Genomic DNA, 19,361 nt, shown 5'->3' on the forward strand with positions numbered 1-19,361 from the left:
ATAAATCTGAGGGATTGATCTGCAAGTCAACCAAGGCCTACAGCAAAAAGGTCAGGAGTCCATTATCACTCTGATGCATGTTTGAAGGAGGCAATGGCAAAGCACCCCGCTATAGTCTGCCATGAAAACGCCAGCGTAAGCAGGCGTCCCTCTAGGGGTCAGTAATGACCCGGTGCTTGCACAGGAGGAACCTAGGGATGGCGGAGAATTCTGCCACGGATTTCAGTGAGGCCGAATGCACTGGCATTCGGCCCCCCGAAACCCATGACGGAACAGCCTCCTACACCCCGCCACCTCGTGGAATAGCCCCGGAACGAAACTTACCTGGGGCTCCAGTGGCAGCTCCGGCGGCTGGTCTTTCAACCGGCTGCTGCGGCCGCCATTTGCGTCCTGCTCTTTGCCGTGATAGGCTACGTAAGTATTTACGTAGCCTATTACGACAAGCAAAAACAAACAAACAAACAAACAAAACAGCGTACGCAAATGGTGGCGGCTACGGCGGCTGCCATTTGCGTTCCCTTTTTTTCGCTGTTTTAGCCTACATAAATATTTACATAAGCTATTACGGGGGGAAAAAAGGGGAACGCAAATAGCATAGCGGGCGCTATTTGCATTCCTTTTTTTTCCTGCCGTAATAGCTTACGTAAATATTTACGTAGGCTAAAACAGCGAAAAAAAGGGAACGCAAATGGCGGCCGCCGCAGCCACCGCCGTTTGCATATGCTGTTTTTTTTTTCCCTTGCCGGATGTCCGGCTGCGGGAGGCCCCGGCTGGCAGCTCTGTGGAATCTCCGTGGAGCGGAGCCGGCCGGATTAGGATTTCGCGAATCACCCCCCGAATCACCCCGTCGGAAAGGTAAGTGACTTTTGTACATCCCTAGAGGAACCTTTCCTCTTTTCCCCCCTGTTTTTTAGCTTATGTTATTTTTAATCCTTTTTATGCTGTTCAGCATTTTCTTTTTTAGCGGTGGTGGTGGTGAAGTATTGTCGCTGTCATCATCATCATCTTGATGAATCTTAAGGCTTTGGGGACATGGGATACTACATCACTGAGAGCCAGGGTGGTGCAGTGGCTAGAATGCTGGACTGAGAGTTGGGAGATATCTGGGTTCTAGTCCCCACTCGGGCATGGAAGCTCACTGGGTGACTTTGGGCCACTCACAGACTCTCAGCCCAGCCTACCTCACAGGGTTGTTGTTGTGAGGGTAAAATGGAGAGGAGGAGGATTCTGTATGCCGCCTTGGGTTCCTTAAGGAGAAAAAAAGGCGAGATATAAATGTAATAGCAAATAATAATTTTTAAAAATTAAAAATTGGATATTTCACTGTACTATAAACTCAAGGATTACTTTTAGCAGCAATTAAAGGAGCCAGCAGAAAGCCATTCTAGCAGTATAAAAACTAATATTCTGCAAATGTGAGCAAAGGCGGCGCAAGAGACCTCACAATGCGGCAGTGAAGAGGCAGCTGTTGAAATAAAGACTAACAGCGGGGAGCACAGTAAGAATCATATCCTACACAGTCAGGCATGCCTAAACCCACTGATTTCAAATCCATTAATTTCAATGGGTTTAGGAAGAGCTCAGTTTGCATGGGCTTGGGCTGAGATGCAATCCTACACACACTTTCTTCAGAGTAAGCTCCTTGGAACAGGGGGGCACTTACTTCTCTGCGTAAGCAGGCACAGGGCTGGGCTGAAAATGTCTGGAGTGTAGGAAACTGCCCGCCTTTCCCAACCTGATGCCCTCCAGATGTGCTGCATTAAAATTCCCATCATCCCAAGGCAGCATGGCCAATGGTCAGGAATGCTGGGAGTTGTGGTCCAAAACCCCTGGAGGACACCTGGTTGGGAGAGGCTGGGGCAGAGCCACTGGTCCGCTTTTGCGCTGGGGTTCCACCAGCGCGCTAGACCCTTTCCAGCAAGTGCTCAAACACGCGCCCCGCCCCCGAGTGCAGCTGGCGCTTTCCCGCCCAGCGCGCGCAAGCGTCTCCCCATTCACTCCATCGAGAGCGCTGCTGGAGAGACCTACCGTCTTCCAGCCGGGTCCCGGCTTTGCAGCCACGTTCTGTTCCGCCCCACCTCGGATATCCGCACTTGTTGCTGGGCTCGCGAGCCTGGCAGTACTTCAGCGAGGTGCGGGAAAGCCTCGGCGAACACGCCCCAGCCAGCGCAGCGCGGCAGCTCCTCAAGCGACGCCTCCGCCTCGGGAAGGCGAATCTGCAGCCGACGAGCAACTTGGCAGGAAGGCGACTCCAGTCCGGGTTTTGAGGCTGGGGACTAGCGAGCCGCAAGGAAAGGCTCGCGAAAGACCCTCGCTCGCTCGCTCGCTGGCTCGGTCCACCCGTCTCTCCCGCCCGCCCGCCCACCGCTGGGCCGGCAGGAAGAGAGCCAGCCGGGGGTCCCAGCCGCTCGGCCCGGGCTGCAGGCTGTCCTGATGGCTGCAGCGCGCCCGGCCTTCCTGCCCAGCGCCTCTGCTCCAAGCGGCGGCTGCCGCGCCTCTGCCGCCTTGCCGTGAGCGCCAGAGCCGTAGCGGCTGCAAGAGCGCGAGCCGCCGCCGCCCCTCGGCGCAGGCTAGCCCAGCCCAGCCCAGCCCGGCCCGGCCCGGCCCGGCCGAGCCCGCTCCCGGTGCGGCGCGCGAAACTGAGCGGGGCTGGGCGCGGCCATGCAAGCGCGGCGTCTGGCCAAGCGCTCCAGCCTGGGGAACCGGCGCTTGAGCGCGGCGGGGCCGCCGGCGGCCGCTCAGCCTTTCCCGGAGCCGGGCGCCCGCGGTGCGCCGAAGCCCGAGAACTCCTGGAGGCCGCCCCGGCGGGAGGGCTCGGCGGCCGCCCTCGAGGAAGAGGACGAGGAGGAGGACGTGGTGGTCGACGTGGAGGAGGAAGACGACGTCGACGAGGCAGAGGCGGGCGGCGTGGGCAGCCCCCCGTCGGAGCTCGGCGGGCCGGGCAAGGGCCACGCGGCCGTCCGGGCAAGCCTCAAGGTACGTCGTCGCCGTCGCTGGGGCGGGGAAAGCGCGGGCGCCGTCGAAGCCGCCACCCGGCTCGGGCAACCCAGAACGGCGCAGGGGAGCGGGGCACTGGGGTGGGCCAGTGCCACCCGCCCTGGCCATTGTCGCTGGGCTGCATTCCGGAGGGGCGGCGAGGAGGCTCTTTTGACGACACCGGGGTCATTTCGCGGGCAACCACTTGGAAGTGGAGTCGGGCTCGATCCATCTCCAGCCTTGAGACAGAGCAGTGATGAGATCATGCGGGGGGAGGCATCTGAGCATACCAAGAGTGCCTTCCCAGCATGACGCTGAAGGCACGGGAAACCAACTTCAGCCTCTCGTTACTAACAGACCCGCACAGCCGCCTGTCCTGCCAGGCTGGGCAGCAGAATCAGACGTATCCCACCGCACAAACTCTTTGCGGTGTTTTTGGGGAGGAGGGAGAAGCCTGGCTGCCCGTGGGAAAGGATGTGTGTGTGCATGTGTTGTGGTGTGACAAAAGGCATCATGTGCAGTGCTTCCTTTTCTCTTCCCAAGTAGCAATGGTATTGTAAGGTGGGGCAGGGGAGAGCAGAATACATCTATTTTTAATTTAAAGTGGTGGGATGCATATTCAGATGGATTTAAATAAGAAAATGGTGTAGCATAATGCGTTGGTTTAAGGCCCCTGCGGGGGTTGGTATTCAGCTGTTTTATTCCTCAACTCAGACAGTTATCTCATAGCATAAATAAAGATGGCTGTTGTTTACAGTTTTAAAAAAAAGAAATCAAGGACCCGATAACACAGTCTGTTGTGCTTGGCTGGAGAACTTTTTATTGTTGGATTATTGCTTGTGTGCTATACTACAATGAGCGACATAAAAGGAACTGGCCTCTGACATTAAAAGGCAATGGTGGCATGACCACTGAAAATAATAATATAGCTGGGACTAAGGTGTGCGTAAGCTTTGAAATGCATGCCTCTAAAGCCTGAGAGTGGGGTGGGTGGGGAATAATGGTGAAGCTTAATGAGGCCAAGGGAAATGCCAGGAAGGGAAGAGAAGGGATGAGAATGACATCAGCCAGCACAGCAACTCCTGTGAGTGGCAACGGGATATTAGCACTGCAATCCTATACAATGTACAGTGTGCGTGCCTGCTTAGAAGGCCCCATTGAGTTCAATAGGGCTAATTCCCAGGTTCGTGTGTATATTGCAGCCTAAGTGTCTGGGGGTTAATAGGTATCTGTGGAGTATTCTGTGAGAGTAGAATAATGGGCAGCTATATTAGAAAAGAAGTTGAAGCAATGAAGGCACAATTGTTGCGCCTGGGACAAGCGTGTGACTGTGACAGACAGAGAAATGGCTCTGCAGCGTTTCTGAAACATGTATGTGTGGTATTGTAACTTGGTCTGCAGCAGGGTCACAGAACCTCAGAAGGCCCCACCCCCTTTCGCCAACCACCAATTGTTTGGCGGTTTCCCAGCTTTTGTGCAGGTTTTTTCCCCTCTATTCTCAAAGATTGAAGTGCCTCTCCTAAGCCTTAGTTACTGGCAGTAAGTGCTTTAAGCTAAAATATGCTGGCAGTTTGGCCCCGCCCCTTTTGCGCCACCAACCACTGGAATGCGGCCCTCTGCCTGAAAGAGGTTCTGCGCCTCTTGTCTACAGAATGCATCACTAAAAGGATGCTCTTGGTTGATCTTAGGGATTGTGATGGGAGGTAGGGAAGACAAGCAGCCTCATGTATGTCAGGTGCAGACTGTTTCAGACTTTAAAGTTCAAAACCAGCATTTTAAATTTTATTATAAATTTATATTTCACTTTTAAAAAAAAATCTTGGTGTTTTATAATTAAATAGAAAAAATAGAAATCTAAACAAACATAAAACACAAACAAATCTGTAGTGTGACTTCATTTGCTTGTACACTTTCCTGAAATCCTAAATAGGATGAAGAGCAGTATACAAACATTATAAATAAATAAATAAATAAATAAACGAATATGAACGTTGTCTCACCTCATGTATGCCTCCACTTCTTAACTACTTTAACATGCTCTTTACATGTGGGGCTCCCCTTGAACAGTGTCCAGAAACTTAACGTGATCCAAAATGTAATTGCCAGAATGTTATCTGGGGTAGGCCAGACAGAACATATAACTGGTATTGTTCCATTTTCTTTGGCTGCCCATTTGTTTCCAGGCTCAGTTCAAAATTCTGATTCTTGCCTTTTAAAATCCCTGATCCAGCCCTAAGGATTTGGGTGTCTAAAGTTGCAATCCTGTACACACTTACTTGGGAGTAAATCCTGTTGAACACAGTGGAATTTACTTCTGTGTAAACATGTATAGGATTAGACTGTCAAGGACTGTTTCCTCTTGCACACTTCGGTCAGTGTCAGAGGTCCTGTTCAGCAAGTGAGTATAAGAGATGAGACAGGCTGTTTCAGTCATAGCATCAGTGCTCTGAAATGCCTTCCTATTCCAGGGAAACTCACTTGGCTCCATCATTAGTTAACTTTTGCTGTTTGGTGAAAACATGCCTTTAAAAAAAAAAAAGGCTTTTGATAGCTGCTTACTGCTGTTCAGATTTTTTCTTGCATGCTGCTTTTGTGTAATGGGGGTGGGGACTCTTTTAATTAATGTTTTTATTGTTTTAATGTCCTGTTCTATGAGCCACCTTGTATTTCATTGCAAAAGATTGGAATACGTGTGTGTGTGTGTGTGTGTATCAGGGAATATATGTCCCCATAATGTCCAACTTGTAACTTCCCCTTCTGTGGTGTCATTTGGCCAATGCTGAAAAACTGAACTAGATGGACCATTAAGGGCACAATCCTATGCATGTTTTGATAGAGAAAAGTCCTACAACTCCCAGCATTCCCCAGCCTGCATGATTTGATTAACTATACTAGTTTGTATGCTTGTCATCATAAGTGAGGGAATTCTACCTAAGAAGGGGGAATGAACAAATTAGTTTGCCCAAACAGTGCATCTTGATTAAAGATGGAGCACTAGCCCTATTGTAAAAAGTGTGCTAAAAAGTAGTGCAAATGTTTATCCAAATACTGGCTTTGTAGATAGCAATATTGTTAAAGGTGTGAAAGGACAAGTTGAGAATCATGGAGAATCCAAATACACAAAGACTTCTCTCAAAGACCCAAATGTGTTGATGTTTTTGTAAAATAATATGTTTTTGTAACTGAGATGGACGCTGCCAAACTCTTTGTCATACAAAAGTTACTTGTGATGTGAAGAGTCCTAACCTGTTGCTGATGCCACAAATAAACTCAACTTGGCTAAGACAAGTAATATTAAAGAAGTCTTCTGTACGTGACAAAACCATTTCTGTTCAAAAACATGCAGCATTAGGAAAAGGATTATATTTCTGTTTCACGCGGGAAGGAAGCCATTGAGGAGACTTACTGTCCCATGAAAGTTCTGTTTTGTATAAACTGCTTACAACAAAGTTTCCTCATTATTTTTACATTCTCTTAATATTCACTACACACCTTTTAATAAAATGGGTATTCTAAGTGACTAAACATGTATGCTCCTTGGTATTTGAAAAGACAATTCCAAACAATGTGTCAGTTCAGACATTATCTTCCAGGCCATACTTTAGAGGATTGGAAATATGTTGCAGCCTCCCTTCTTCCCTCTCATTTACTGATTTCCTCCTCAATTTCTTCACCATAGTGTGTTTTGATATCTGCATTAGTGAGACCCTAGCTAGTGCTGGCATCCAAACTGTGGCATGCTAAGCAACTTCAAACCATGGCTTGGAGGTTAGTAATAAAAGGCATTGCCAAATTTAGATATTACAGCAAACTATGGCTAGAGAAAGCCTGAGGCTGGAGAGGAGAACCTGCTTGCAAGAAGCGGTGGAGTGGTGAGGAGAAAGTGTGCAGACCCATAACATGTTACCAGTCTTCAAAATCGTGGTTGGGAAGTTTGTCTGAATTGAGCCAACACTGCTTTTGGAGAAAAGTCTGGTCCAGAAAGTAGTTGCTGTGTTGGTCTGAGAAAATAAAAAGTACAACTTTACATAAGTATGCCAGCTTCTGTTAGCAAACGAGTATGCAGTTAAATGGAACTAAGAGCCAGTTCATATATGCATAGGAGTGGCAAAAGATGCACCAGTCACTTGCATTTACTCTCTCATTGCTTCTTTACATCGATGAACTAGTTCCAGTTTCATATAACGTGAAAGGTAATCTGCTTTTTTTGGCAACAGAAAGTTGTATCCTGTTATGTTTTATTTCACAGTGGAAAAATGGGAGGGAAGGAGACTAGATACTACACTGTTGGAGGCAAGTATAGTTTGGGTGATGAGCTGGCTGGAAAGTCTTTCACATAATCCTGTGCATGTTTATACAGAAACACATCCTACAATCAGCATGCCTAAACTGGCATCTTGGGGTGCAATCCTATGCGTGGCCGGCTGGGGCATGCTGGGAGTTGTATGACTTTTTTCTGTCTAAACATGCATAGGATTGTGCCCTTAGACCACAGAAGATAAACATTATTCATGAAAGCTTATTACGCCACAGTAAAGTTGTTGGTCTTCGTGGTGCCATTTTTTGCCACAACAGATCAACGTGGTTAGCCTTCAAGTATTCATATGTTACATGTTTTGAATCCTTCCTGATGAAACTGTATCTAGTTGTAGTTATACAATTGTCTGACCATGCAGAGAAAACCCTCCATATCTTGTATGCACTGATATGGAGGAGAATTTTGCTCATCTGCCAAATAGCAAAGTTGTTCAGTCTTTGTACTAAAAATGTAGTGCTGGTTTGGAAGAGCACTACTTAAAAATGCATTATTTCAGGTAGTGTTTTGAGCACAGCCCTCTACAGACACTTTGGATGAATATGCTTAACTGGCATAGCTTATGTAGAATAAGCAACCATTGGCAAGGTTAGTCATTAAATACGGTGAGTAGCCCAAAATGTAGTAATACACTGAAATTCAGGGCAGTACCATTTTTCCAAGCATCATTAGAAGAATCTATCTTACCTCATTGTACTCCTCTGTGAATAGAGACTTCTTCCTGAATAGATTTGTACAATATAATTCTCCACTGCATCCTCGGGTTGGCACAAAAAATGAGAGAATGTTTAAGAGAACTTGAGTTTGAAGTTGTATGTTAATACTCAATAATTGGATTTGACTTCAAATAGCCGTTTTAACAGGATGAGGCATTGTCCTGCACTAGTTGCTACTGGTGGTGATATGTTCAGAGTTACAGGAAGGGTTCACTGGTGCTAGTAAAACCTGTGAGGAAGATCTTGCAACCTAAGCTTTCCTGTAAGTCTCATTTTATTATCATTTTAAGTATTTTAAAAAAGGTTTCACTTAATGTATCTCCCCCAGAACTCCCCCCCTCCATCTAGTCCTGTATCTCCATCTAACTTTCTGATATTTCTGCAAGAATGTCTCATTGCCATCTTATACTCAACTGCTTCTCCTAAGCTTTCTTCTCATTGGCTCTGTTCAGATATGCTTGGTGAGAGAGTGGTTAGGGTAACTACTGGGAGGGGTAGCAAAAGCACAACATGTGGGGCCACCAGACAATCGGGGAACCATATGGTACCATGTGGTTCTGCTAACCACCTCCCTTGGTGGTTACCTGGTGATCATCCCGGCGTGGTTAGCATGCATCCTGTCATCCTCTGCAGCGTGAATGGACTCCTGGTGGCCGTGCGACCATAGAGAAAGTCCACAACAGCTAGAGTGTCACTGGCCACTCTGGTGGACACTCTAGCTAGCGTACTGTATGGTTGCAGCCTGGAAGTCCTCTGGAGCCTGCTTTAACCACTGGGGAGCCTGCCAGATGCCACAGTAAGTCACCCCAGGGCCCCTTAACCCTGTTGCAGGGGTGTGGTTAGCCGAGTTGGCTTACCAGCCACAAGGGACATGGTTTTCTCCCCCCCCATGACACACTAACCCACCATGGTTAGAAAAAATGCCTAACAATCATGGCTTACCGTGACATCTGAATAGCGCCATTGACTAGTATCCACTGATACTACCACCATCCACTCTGCTAATCAGGCATAAAGTCTTGGTTTTGTCCTGGATTCCTCCTTCTCCCTTGCTCTCTATATTCTTTGCCAAGCAAATACAGGGATGTATACAATAGAGTAGTCCATTTAGCAAGCAAATGGTCAAGCACAGACACATAGGGACTTTCCAGAGCGAGTTCTGAGGTGCAGCCAAGGTCAAAAGCCAGGGGATCAATCAAGTAAAAACACAGTCCAAAAGCAGAGTCAGGCAGAAGTCTGAAGGTGACTCCAGTGGTGGCATGACACCTGGGACCATGACACCCTGGGCTTCCCTGGTCACACTTCAGTCCCCTCACTTCTACCTCAAACTCTACAACCAAATCATGAATTGTTCATTCATGTTGGAGAAAAGGTATATCCCAGGGTAGTACCACTAGTCACAAACTGAAAATGAATGAAAAACATAAAGCATGTTTTTGCAAAAGAACAAGCTTCTGCTAAAGCCTGAATAATTACTGAATGATTAGAGTCCCCAGGATAGATCTGGGAAGAATAGCTGATAAGTAAAGGCTAGACATTGTAGGTTGCAGCAGAGCAAGCATTTTTTATCTGTACCGTTCTGCTTTGTAAGCTCCTGGCAGAGTCATCTTGTGTGGGGTCTCCCTTATTGGATGGACTGAGGAAGCAGATATCGTTTTGAGACATGGACTTATTTCATTTTTTACTTCAGAGGGGTTTCCATCCAGAATAGTGAGGCCAAGGGGATGTATTTGTCAATCTTGGGACAGCCCACATCTATTATGTTATTATGTTATATTATTAATTTCACAACAGCTGCATTCACTTCCAGTTGGTTTTCAGGCCCAATTTGAAGTGCTAGTGTTGACCATTGCAGCACTAAATGTTCTGGGTCCCAGATACTTGAAGATCCCAGATAGTGATACTATGGCCTTCTCCCATACAAGTCTACCCACACACTTAGACTTTGGACAGCTGTCTTCTCTGTCTGAAGGATGGTGATAGGCTATTTGGGATAGAGCCTTCTCTTAGCAGTGGCATCTCCTCTTAGGGAGGCCTTGCTTCCTCCCTGTTGTTGTTTTTATAGACAGCTAGCTAAACACCCCCCCCCCCCCATTTTAGACAATTGTTCTATTGGACTTTTGGGACTGTATGATGACTCTGGTTTGAATATAGATTTGTATTTATTAATGCATCCCGATGTTTTGCTGAAATGCTGATGTTATTTTGATTATGCTGTGGTTTTAATATTTTGTATTGGACTTTATTAACCATTGGGTTGTGATTTTCTACCATAGTCCAGTACATTAAAGGCCAGGGGGGATGTATTTGTCAATCTTGGGACAGCCCACATGTATTATTTCCCCAAATCTAAGTTGCCTGTTACCCATCCCTTTTCCTCAACTGTTATAAAGAATAGACTAGCCAGACAGAATTTGCAGTCTGTGTGAAATGTGCTTTCTGACAGATTGTGACATGGCAATATTGAAAAATAGTAACAAAGTGTAGAGTTTGGCCCCAATTTTGCATTAACCCCATAAATAGCCTTGCATATTTAGGAAGAGATTGCCTTTTGCCCTCTTAATCTGAACTCCCAAAGGGGAAATGGCCATCCTAAACTGCCTTGCTGTTCAGACCACGAGAACTTGCTGCCTCTCCTCAAAGGACTACTCCAGCTTCTGCAGATCCAGCACAAATGTACCTCTGGAGCTTTCCAGGGCTTTCTCCGCTCTTTCTCTGCCTTTATTTTCCAATATATCCTTATCCATGAACTCAGCTGGTCTGAAGTCTCCTGTACTCTTAAACAACCCCATTTTCTTTACATGTTATGTATTTCCGTCACCCCTCAAAATAAACCCTCCGTGTTTCCTAATTTGTATTTATATTTTTTGTCCATTTATTTTTTATGCACTGTACTAAATACCACCACCACCCCACCTCCAGCTTGTGCTAGTTACAGTCTCTCTCACACATACACATGGAAGCACTTGGAGTTGGGAGAGTCCGATGATAGCTTTGGGGGCAGCATAAAATCAGGCATCAGGCTGCATGTCGGTCATGTGGGTTCCCTACCACATTTCTAAGGGAGCATCAATAGTAGTAGGCAAGCTATCTTTTAGGGAGGCTTGTTTGCTATTACTGCTTGTCACATTGAGGAACTTCTCATAAGAGACAGACAACAAAACTACTCAGGCCGAGCTCAATGACTTTTCTCAACCTGACAAGTGGGAAGGAGGATTTTGCCACACATCAGGTACAATGTTATAGGTTCACATTTGAAAGGCATTGCTTTGAAGTGTTTCCAAATGTGCCACAGCCCTGGAATTGGTGGTGATAATACTGACACATCAAATACAGCTTTGGATATTTTGACATCACTATAAAATGCTCAAATGTTATTCATTTCTGTGTGGATATCAAATACGCTTTGGTTTGTGGAGAAAGGGGCTCATGGTCCCTTCCTCACTGCAACATATGACCCCCCGAAACACCCATTGTATGTATGCTCATATGACAGTACCTTTGGTCAGTTTAGAAGGCTTTTGGACACATAGACAATAGTTGAAATTCCTATAGATCAAGGTGCAGAACCTCTTTCAGCCCAAGGGCTGTATTCCATTTTTGAGAAGCTTTCAGGAGCTGTGTTCCAGTGGTGATGTAAATGTAAAAGGGGCTGGCGCCAAAATACAAAAAATACCAGCATATTTTAGCATAAAGCTCTTACTGCCACTACCTAAACCTTAGAGGCATTTCAACCTTTTAGAATGGGGGGGGACTGCAGAAAAACTGGGAAACCAGCAAACCATCAGGGGAAGGGGCCAAGGGGAGGGGCCTTGGTTATCTAGGGAACCCTGAGAGCCAGATAGAGACCCCAGGAGGACTGGTTTTGGCCTCTGAGCCTGAGATTTTGCACCCACTATAGATGCTAGCTCTTTGCCTACAGCCAAGAGCTGTGTGCAGGCACCACCTTTTGAATGCTAGTTAAGCTCTTTTGCATGACACACTGCACATGTCGAAAACAATGGTTCTGCAATTGTGTGTAAAAATTTGTTGGCAGGTGTATACAACCAGCTAAGCATGATAAGGGAGATGATATACAGAGAGACATGTCAAGTACATACCATGCACAAAACCGTTGTGTATATTGTCCCAGAATTAGTGTCTGATTTCTCCTGGGGTAATTGGTGGGAAATCAACCTACCTCAAGAAGCAACATCTTGTCTGCCTTCCATCTCTCAAACACGTCCATTACTACTTCAGTGAAAGTTATGCTTTTAAAATTAATTATGATTTGTTTTGTGTTGTGAACTTTTTGCTTTGCAATATAGCAGGGAAGCATATTTTCTGGGTAGTGTGTCATCTGGCTGCATGTCAAGAAGTATAAAATGACTAATGCTTTCAGCTTCCATTTATGTTCTTAAAGTAATCATTCCAGTTTTGCTCTTGAAATAACCGCTAGGAGATCTTCCAGGGAAACTTCTATTTTGCTTCTGATCTACTTGCATGCATGCAATGACATGTGCTTGCACTATAAACTTTATAGTAACTGTGATGGATTGTGGGTGGGGAAGACTTTCACTACTGGTGGACCTCGTTTTAGTAAGGGCTCCCCAAAAAAGAATCCCGATAAGCTGTCACCACAGGCTGATCCTCACCTGAATATTCTAGGTCTGCCTTCCCCAACCTGGTGTCCTCCAAATGTTTTGGACTACAACTCCCAGCATTCCTGATCATTGCCTGTGCTTGCTGGGGCTGATGGAAGTTGAAGTCCAAAATATGTGGAGGGCACCAGGTTGAGGAAGGCTGCTCTCAGCTGTCCAGCTTCTTGGGGCATTCTAAGCCCTATTGCCAAGGATACTTCTACCCAGCTCTAGAAAAAATAAGGAAAAATAGGTGCTTTGGAGTTATTTGCCCAAAGCCTAGAACGTAGAACATAGGAAGCTTCCTTACACCAGTCAGACCATTGGTCTATCTAGCCCAGTATTGTTGACACCGACTGGCAGTGCCTCTTGAGGGTTTCAGGCAGGATTCTATCCTTGCCCTACCTGGAGAACCCAGAGATTGAACCTGGGACTTTCTGCGTGCAAAGCAGGGGCTCTTTCGCGCTGAGCTATGGCCCCTCCCTAAGACATTGTTGTTGTTGTTCAGTTGTTCAGTCGTGTCCGACTCTTCGTGACCTCATGGACCATAGCACGCCAGGCCTTCCTGTCCTGCGCTCTCTCCCGGAGCGTGCTGAAGTCCATATTCATTGCATCAGTGATGCTATCTAGCCATTTCATCCTCTGCCATCCCCTTCTCCTTTTGCCTTCAGTCTTTCCCAGCATCAGGGTCTTTTCCAGAGAGTTTTCTCTTCGCATTAGGTGGCCAAAATATTTGAGCTCCCTAAGACATAGAACTTAACAAAACTTTGTGAAATGCCCTAAGAATGCAAAGGGTATCATGCCCACCATGGATGTGGGGACGGGTTTAGTGAGACGTTCCTTTTTAAAACAAAGAAGTCAAATGTCAACGTATAAAAAAGGAATGAGAAAAAGGGACGTCAATCTCTCTCTCTCTCTCTCTCCCCCCCCCCAAGAAAAATCAGTAAAATCAATCTAACTTAACTAATTACACATTAATTTCAGTAGAAACTTGGGTTTCAGAGCATATGCGGAGTTCCTTGAAACAGGATGGCCTGAGTGAGGGTATCTTTCAATTCCTGATTAGATGTTTTCAGGAAGACAAAATACTGAAGTGAGGCTTCACTCATTTATGGGAATTTTGAAACCAGCAAAAAGCTGGTCCCTTAGCAGAGATGGACTGTGTTTTCTCCAGGGGTGAGATAAGCTCCATCTCTGATGTCAGCCATCTAGGTGGCCAGTCAAAAAACTATTTCGACTCTGCTCCTACCTTCTTAACAACTCTGCACTTGCTATCTGGTTCTGGCCAGTTTGTGAAAAAAAGACAAAACTTAGGATATCCACTTATTCAGGGTTCACTGCATTCATTTTGTTCGTTTGTTACATTTCTATACTGCCCAATAACCAAAGCTCTCTGGGCAGTTTACAAAGATAAAACCCTAAAAATACAATATAATATAAAACCAGTTATGTACAAAAAATGTAACGATTTTAAACAATCAACAACAAATCCCAGGACCTGTTAAATTCTTATAATATGCTGTCAAATGCCTGGGAATAGAGGAAAGTCTTGACCCGGCACCCAAAAGATAGAGAGCATCGGCTATTGGGATGTATAGAAATTAAATAAATAAATAGATGACAATTTTGGCACAAGGCTCACTGGGGAGAGTGTTCCATAATCGGGTGCCACCACTGAGAAGGCCCTCATCCTCTGATCCTCCATTGGAGGAAGCACTTGGAGGAGGGTCTCTGATGTTGATTGTAGTCTACAGGTAGTTTCATACTGGGATATACTGGAGGTATGTGAAATCTCAAGCACTCTTAAGCCTTCACATGAGGCTTTTATTGTGCAGTCGCGGTGGGTCACCCATAGAAGTTTGTGAGTCCTTTTCACGACATTGTCAACCCCCAGAGCACGTCCAGCAGTTTTTGAATTTTATCCCACTTCTTAAAAGGTCCGAGATAATGCACTATTTAAATGTAAATCCGCTTTAATGGCTATGTGTAAATGTGTAGTTATGCTGTAACCACAGCCTGGGAATAAGAAGCTGTTGGGTTGGAGCAGGAAAACCACAACTGCCCCCCCCCCCCTTCCAGCATGTCTGCTGTTGACCTGGGTTGGGAGGAGAGTTTTCTTGGCTGGGCTAGGAGAGGCCCAAAGTGAGCGCGGAGTTGGAGGGGAAGGAAGAAGACAACAGCAACCCCCCACGTAAACAGCGGACAGCAACGAAGTCCTGTGATGTTTTGCAGAAAGAGAGAGAGATACTTGGATCCATGGGGAGATCCACTGATTCACAGCTTGCTGTCTTGCTCTCCACCCCAAGGTTGCAGAGAACTTGCAGCCTATGTCAGCCTGTGTAAGGAGCTGATCTTTCATCCTGCACAGAAACTGGAAGCAAAAGCCCTGGTAAATTGCGATGTATGTATGTATTTCATTTCTATACGGCCCAATAGCCGAAGCTCTCTGGGTGGTTCACAAAAATTTAAACCAAAAAGCACACAGTAAAACAATATAAAATATAAAAGCATTAAAACCACAATAGAACACTAAAACCAGAATAAAACCTAGCAGCAATGCAGAGATTTAAAATACAGATTTAAAACAGCAAAGCCTGGTGTGGTAAACCCCAAAGTGGCACTGTTCAGCTACATATAAGTGTTCATCACAGTGATATTTGTATGGTTACATGGAAATAAATCAGCAGTGAACAACAATTAGCAATGTTTCACCGAAAGGACCTGTGATGAAGGATGTACACCAACCTTATAAGGTGGTCTGCTTGCAATGCTCGTTTCTTCAAATACCCCCGGTTAATGGGGTGAAGGGATCCCCAGAAACCTATGGGCTGTTAACCTGACACCATTGAGAGAGAGAGAGAGAGAGTTTAGCCCTTTTCCCCCTTGTTCTCATTCCCCAACCTGTGCCTTCCAGATGTGTGAGACTACAACTCCAGTCATCCTGGGGAATATGGGTGTTGTAGTCTAGCACATCTGGAAGGCGCCAGGTTGCACAAGGCTGCTTTAGATCAATGTTTGTTCTGTAAGTCAAGGAAACTAGCAAGTGGGAGTTTACTCATGTTTAAGGTAGGCAGATGAACCCCAGAGTCAAAGTTAAGAAAAGCATTATTTAATTTAAAGGGAAAAATGAGATCAGAGAGGAATCAAGCAAGGTACAATAGAAAATAAAATAAACAAAATAGCGTCTTCAAAGCCTATGCTGAGCAATTATATAGCTAGGTTCCAAAACTTAGATGTGAAGAGAACAGACCTCTACAGGTGTCCAGTTGAAGACAGAAATAGGTAAACGTACTGCACCTTTATTCTGTGTAGAGGGCAAAGGAAACTGCCTGGATGAGGGAAACCCTCCAATTTAGTTATGGCAAAGAATGCTTGGTTTAAACCTCAGGTAGACAGGTAATGTGCGGTTATCACTTCCTATCACTGTCCCTGATACAGTTTTGTCAATAAAAGATTCATCCTGTAGGTCTGGCAGAAACATCAGGAGGATGCATGTCAGGATGGTCATAGGCGATGGTGCCGTCAGTTGTGGTGAGTCTAGGTCCTAGACTCTTGTTCATTATATGACCAGCCTTGCACGACTGGGCCATAGTGGACACTTTTGCCATCATATATTCAAACTTAAAACACATATATGAATATTTTTTATTTTTGTTTTATTTCATTTAATTAATTTCTTTATAAGCCATCTTTCAGAGCAAGCCCTGGGAGGTTCCAAGTTTTAGCCAAAATCTGCATGTTTCAGAGGTGCAGTTGGACAGGACTGTTTTCATACCTGCCCTTAGGTGCAGGTCGTGGCTAGGAGCAAGTTGCCTTTCTAGTTGGCATTGCTTTGCCCAGGAAATTTCTCATTCACCAGAATTTATAATAGGAACAGGACAATGACAGCAGGTGCATGGGCAACAAATTGCCAAATGGCTTCCTTTGAAAGTAAGGAAAATGGTGCATATCAGAGCAAAGAATCCTAACTTAATTTAAATGATGGTGGGATTTGAACTGGCTTTGATTATCTGGGGAGGAGATCCTTCTGTAGTGGACAGCTCTGTGGAAACATCAGTTTGGTGTGCAGTAACAGTGAAAAAGACAAACTCAAAGACAAACTAGATGTGATATGAATTGCAGCAGTGGAGACTTCCCTTGAAACGCAACTAGCAGCTTCAGAGAAGTGGCTTTTATCAGGACCATTGAAGGGATAGGAAGAGTTAAAGTCCTTGTTCCCACCCCTTATGGCCTCGAAGCTGCTCAGGCTTCCCTATGGCTGCTATATACATAACAAAAACTGTACACTTCAGTTTCATTCAGATCAAGCCTAGTTTGGCCCTTGGTGTGGGCATTTCAATATGTGGGGATGCTCTCAAGAGGCCACTTTTGGCAATTTGCAAATATCTCTAGGAAAGGAGATAAAGAGGTTTTTTGATGCCTGTAAAGTAAATATGGTAGTAATGTGAGTCAGAGCTGCTAAATAGGATTGAATGCCTGGAAGCTATGTCTGCCCCCTGTTTTAAAATGAATTGCAAGAAATCTAATAATTCCTTTTAATTTTTCAGGCAACCAGCATAAAGCGTGAAATGACCTTCACAGTGTTTCAGCAGGAGGACCTAAAAAGTGATCTGAATCAAAAACTAGCAGACCAACAGGTTTTTTTGTTGGCCATGAAGGAAGAGGATTCAAAAACAGCAGACACCAAAAAACCTAGCAGAGTCCATGAGCACGAAAAAGAAAGCACTCGTTCAATCTGCCTTCTTGAGCAGAAGCGCAAAGTTGTATCTTCAAATATTGATGTGCCTCCTGCAAGGTAGGAAAACCTGAAAAGTGGGAAAGGGTGGAAAGCATTGGTTCCCTTCCCAGTTCAGAAGTGTTGGAGTATTTTTTTCCCTACAAGTGCAAGTTAAACTATACAGTACTTCCTTCAAGCGTAATGCAAGTGTGTTTACGGGGGAGGTGTATAGGTTAGTGGTCAATGTTGAACATAGACCTTGGAATCCCATCTGTGCTATGGATTCACTGGCTGGGTCTGATGGGACTTGTAGTCCAACACATCTGGTTGGGAAATTCTACCCTAGACCATAGCCAGGATCTGATTCAGCTACAGTTCCCCAGTTTGGATGTAACAGGAAACTGTGTCTTAATAAACAATGAAAGAAGTGCCAAAGTTGGGCTACAAGGAGAGGGGTGAGGATGGAGAGTGCTGAATCATGCCTTAGTATAAGCCGCATTGGGGCCGCGGTGGCTTAGTGGTTAAGACGCTGAACTGCAGACCAGAAGGTCGGCAGGACAGCAGTTCGAGACCCGAGTGCTGCATGACCGAGCGAGCTCCCGTCTTCAGTCCCAGCTCCTGCCAACCTAGCAGTTCGAAAGCAAGAAATTGCAAGTAGATAAATAGGCACCGCTTCAGCGGGAAAGGTAACAGCGTTCCGTGCACCTTGGTGTTCAGTCATGCCAGCCACATGACCACGGAAGCATCTTCGGACAGCGCTGGATCTTCGGCTTAGAAATGGAGATGAGCACCACACCCTAGAGTCGGACACGACTGGTTGGGGACATCTTTACCTTTATAAGCCGAATTAAAGATTGCAGCACCTGTGGTAGCCAGACAACATTCTGCTCACATTCTTTTTGCTAACAGTGTCCACTAAGAATCATGGCAGCTTACATTACAGCATTTCACTTCCCCACTTCCATGCAGCGCTCCCAAAAGGATAGGGATGTTGATTAATACTGCATGTGATATGTGTAACTTGATTTGAAAGTTTTATAGTAAGATTGGAGTGTCAGCATAGTTATGTAATTGGCTGTATAGTTGTGATGGCTGTAAGTTACTTCCAGTATCAGAGGCGATATGCTTTCTCAGTACCAGATCGTGGGGACCAAGAGTGGGAAGAAGGTGTTGCACTTGCATGCTGGACTAGGCTGACCTTTGGTCTGATCCAGCATGGCTGCTGCTACGTTCTTAACATGTTCCAACAACTGCAAAGTGGTACAGGTTATTTTCTTACACAGTGAAAGCAAACGTGATAGTTTTTTGAGTTTCATTTTTGCTTTTATTTGCTATTAGGAGCAATGCTGTTCAGGGCTGCTTCATACATTGTCTTTTCCAACACAAAGATTAACTGAAGGGACAGCCCATAGCTCAGCAGCAGAGCACATGGTTTGCTTGTGTAAAGTTCTCAGTTAAATCCCTGGGATCTCCAGTTAAAAGGTTCTCCATTAGCAGGGCTGGAAAACATCTCTGCCTGAGACCTTAGAGAATCACTGCCAGCTAGAGTATGCAGTATTTGGCCTAGATAACCAATAGTCCAACATACTGGCCAGGATTTAACACTATGGCAGGTTTCGGACGATCATGGGGGTAAAAGAAGCCATCACGGTTTCTCCCCCCATGTGCATGGCTGCTATTTGCATAATTACCCACGATGCAGTGCAGATTGCCATGTCATCCGAACCTGGTGTCAGGGTGGACGCTGAGCCCATAGAATCCCAGAGTAGTTCTGATTCTGAGGAAGAGCAGCCGCTCCTGGGAGAGGAGCGTGCTCATCCTTCCCAGGGCCAACAGCTGGCAGAGATTCCTCCCACCGGCATTCCTGGCATAGATAGCAGTCCCAGGAGTGAGAGAGCGCGGGTAGAAGACTTGCTGGACGCGCGACACCAATGCAGGGAGCGGCGCCAAATGGAGGGCGCGGAAAGGAGGTGTGGTGCCAGGTTGGCGTGCAAACAACAGTTGCGTCCAGAGGATCC

The 19,361-nt window shown here is 45.8% G+C and overlaps 1 protein-coding gene across 2 annotated transcripts in view; it reads left to right on the forward strand.

Moving 5' to 3' along the window:
- Positions 1–968: 968 nt before the first annotated feature.
- Positions 969–19,361, forward strand: part of ZNF704 (zinc finger protein 704) — a 61,188-nt gene continuing 42,795 nt past the window's right edge. For both annotated transcript variants that reach the window (XM_084849238.1, XM_084849239.1), the window contains exons 1-2: positions 969–2,976; positions 17,174–17,421. In XM_084849238.1, coding sequence (XP_084705364.1) covers positions 2,662–2,976; positions 17,174–17,421 — 563 coding nt within the window. In that variant the 5' untranslated portion in view covers positions 969–2,661. The remainder of the gene's footprint in view (positions 2,977–17,173; positions 17,422–19,361) is intronic.

The sequence above is a fragment of the Heloderma suspectum genome, chromosome 4 (genome assembly GCF_057233095.1).
Source record: "Heloderma suspectum isolate Gila_16-S chromosome 4, 16-S_ref, whole genome shotgun sequence".
Classification (NCBI taxonomy): domain Eukaryota; kingdom Metazoa; phylum Chordata; class Lepidosauria; order Squamata; family Helodermatidae; genus Heloderma; species Heloderma suspectum.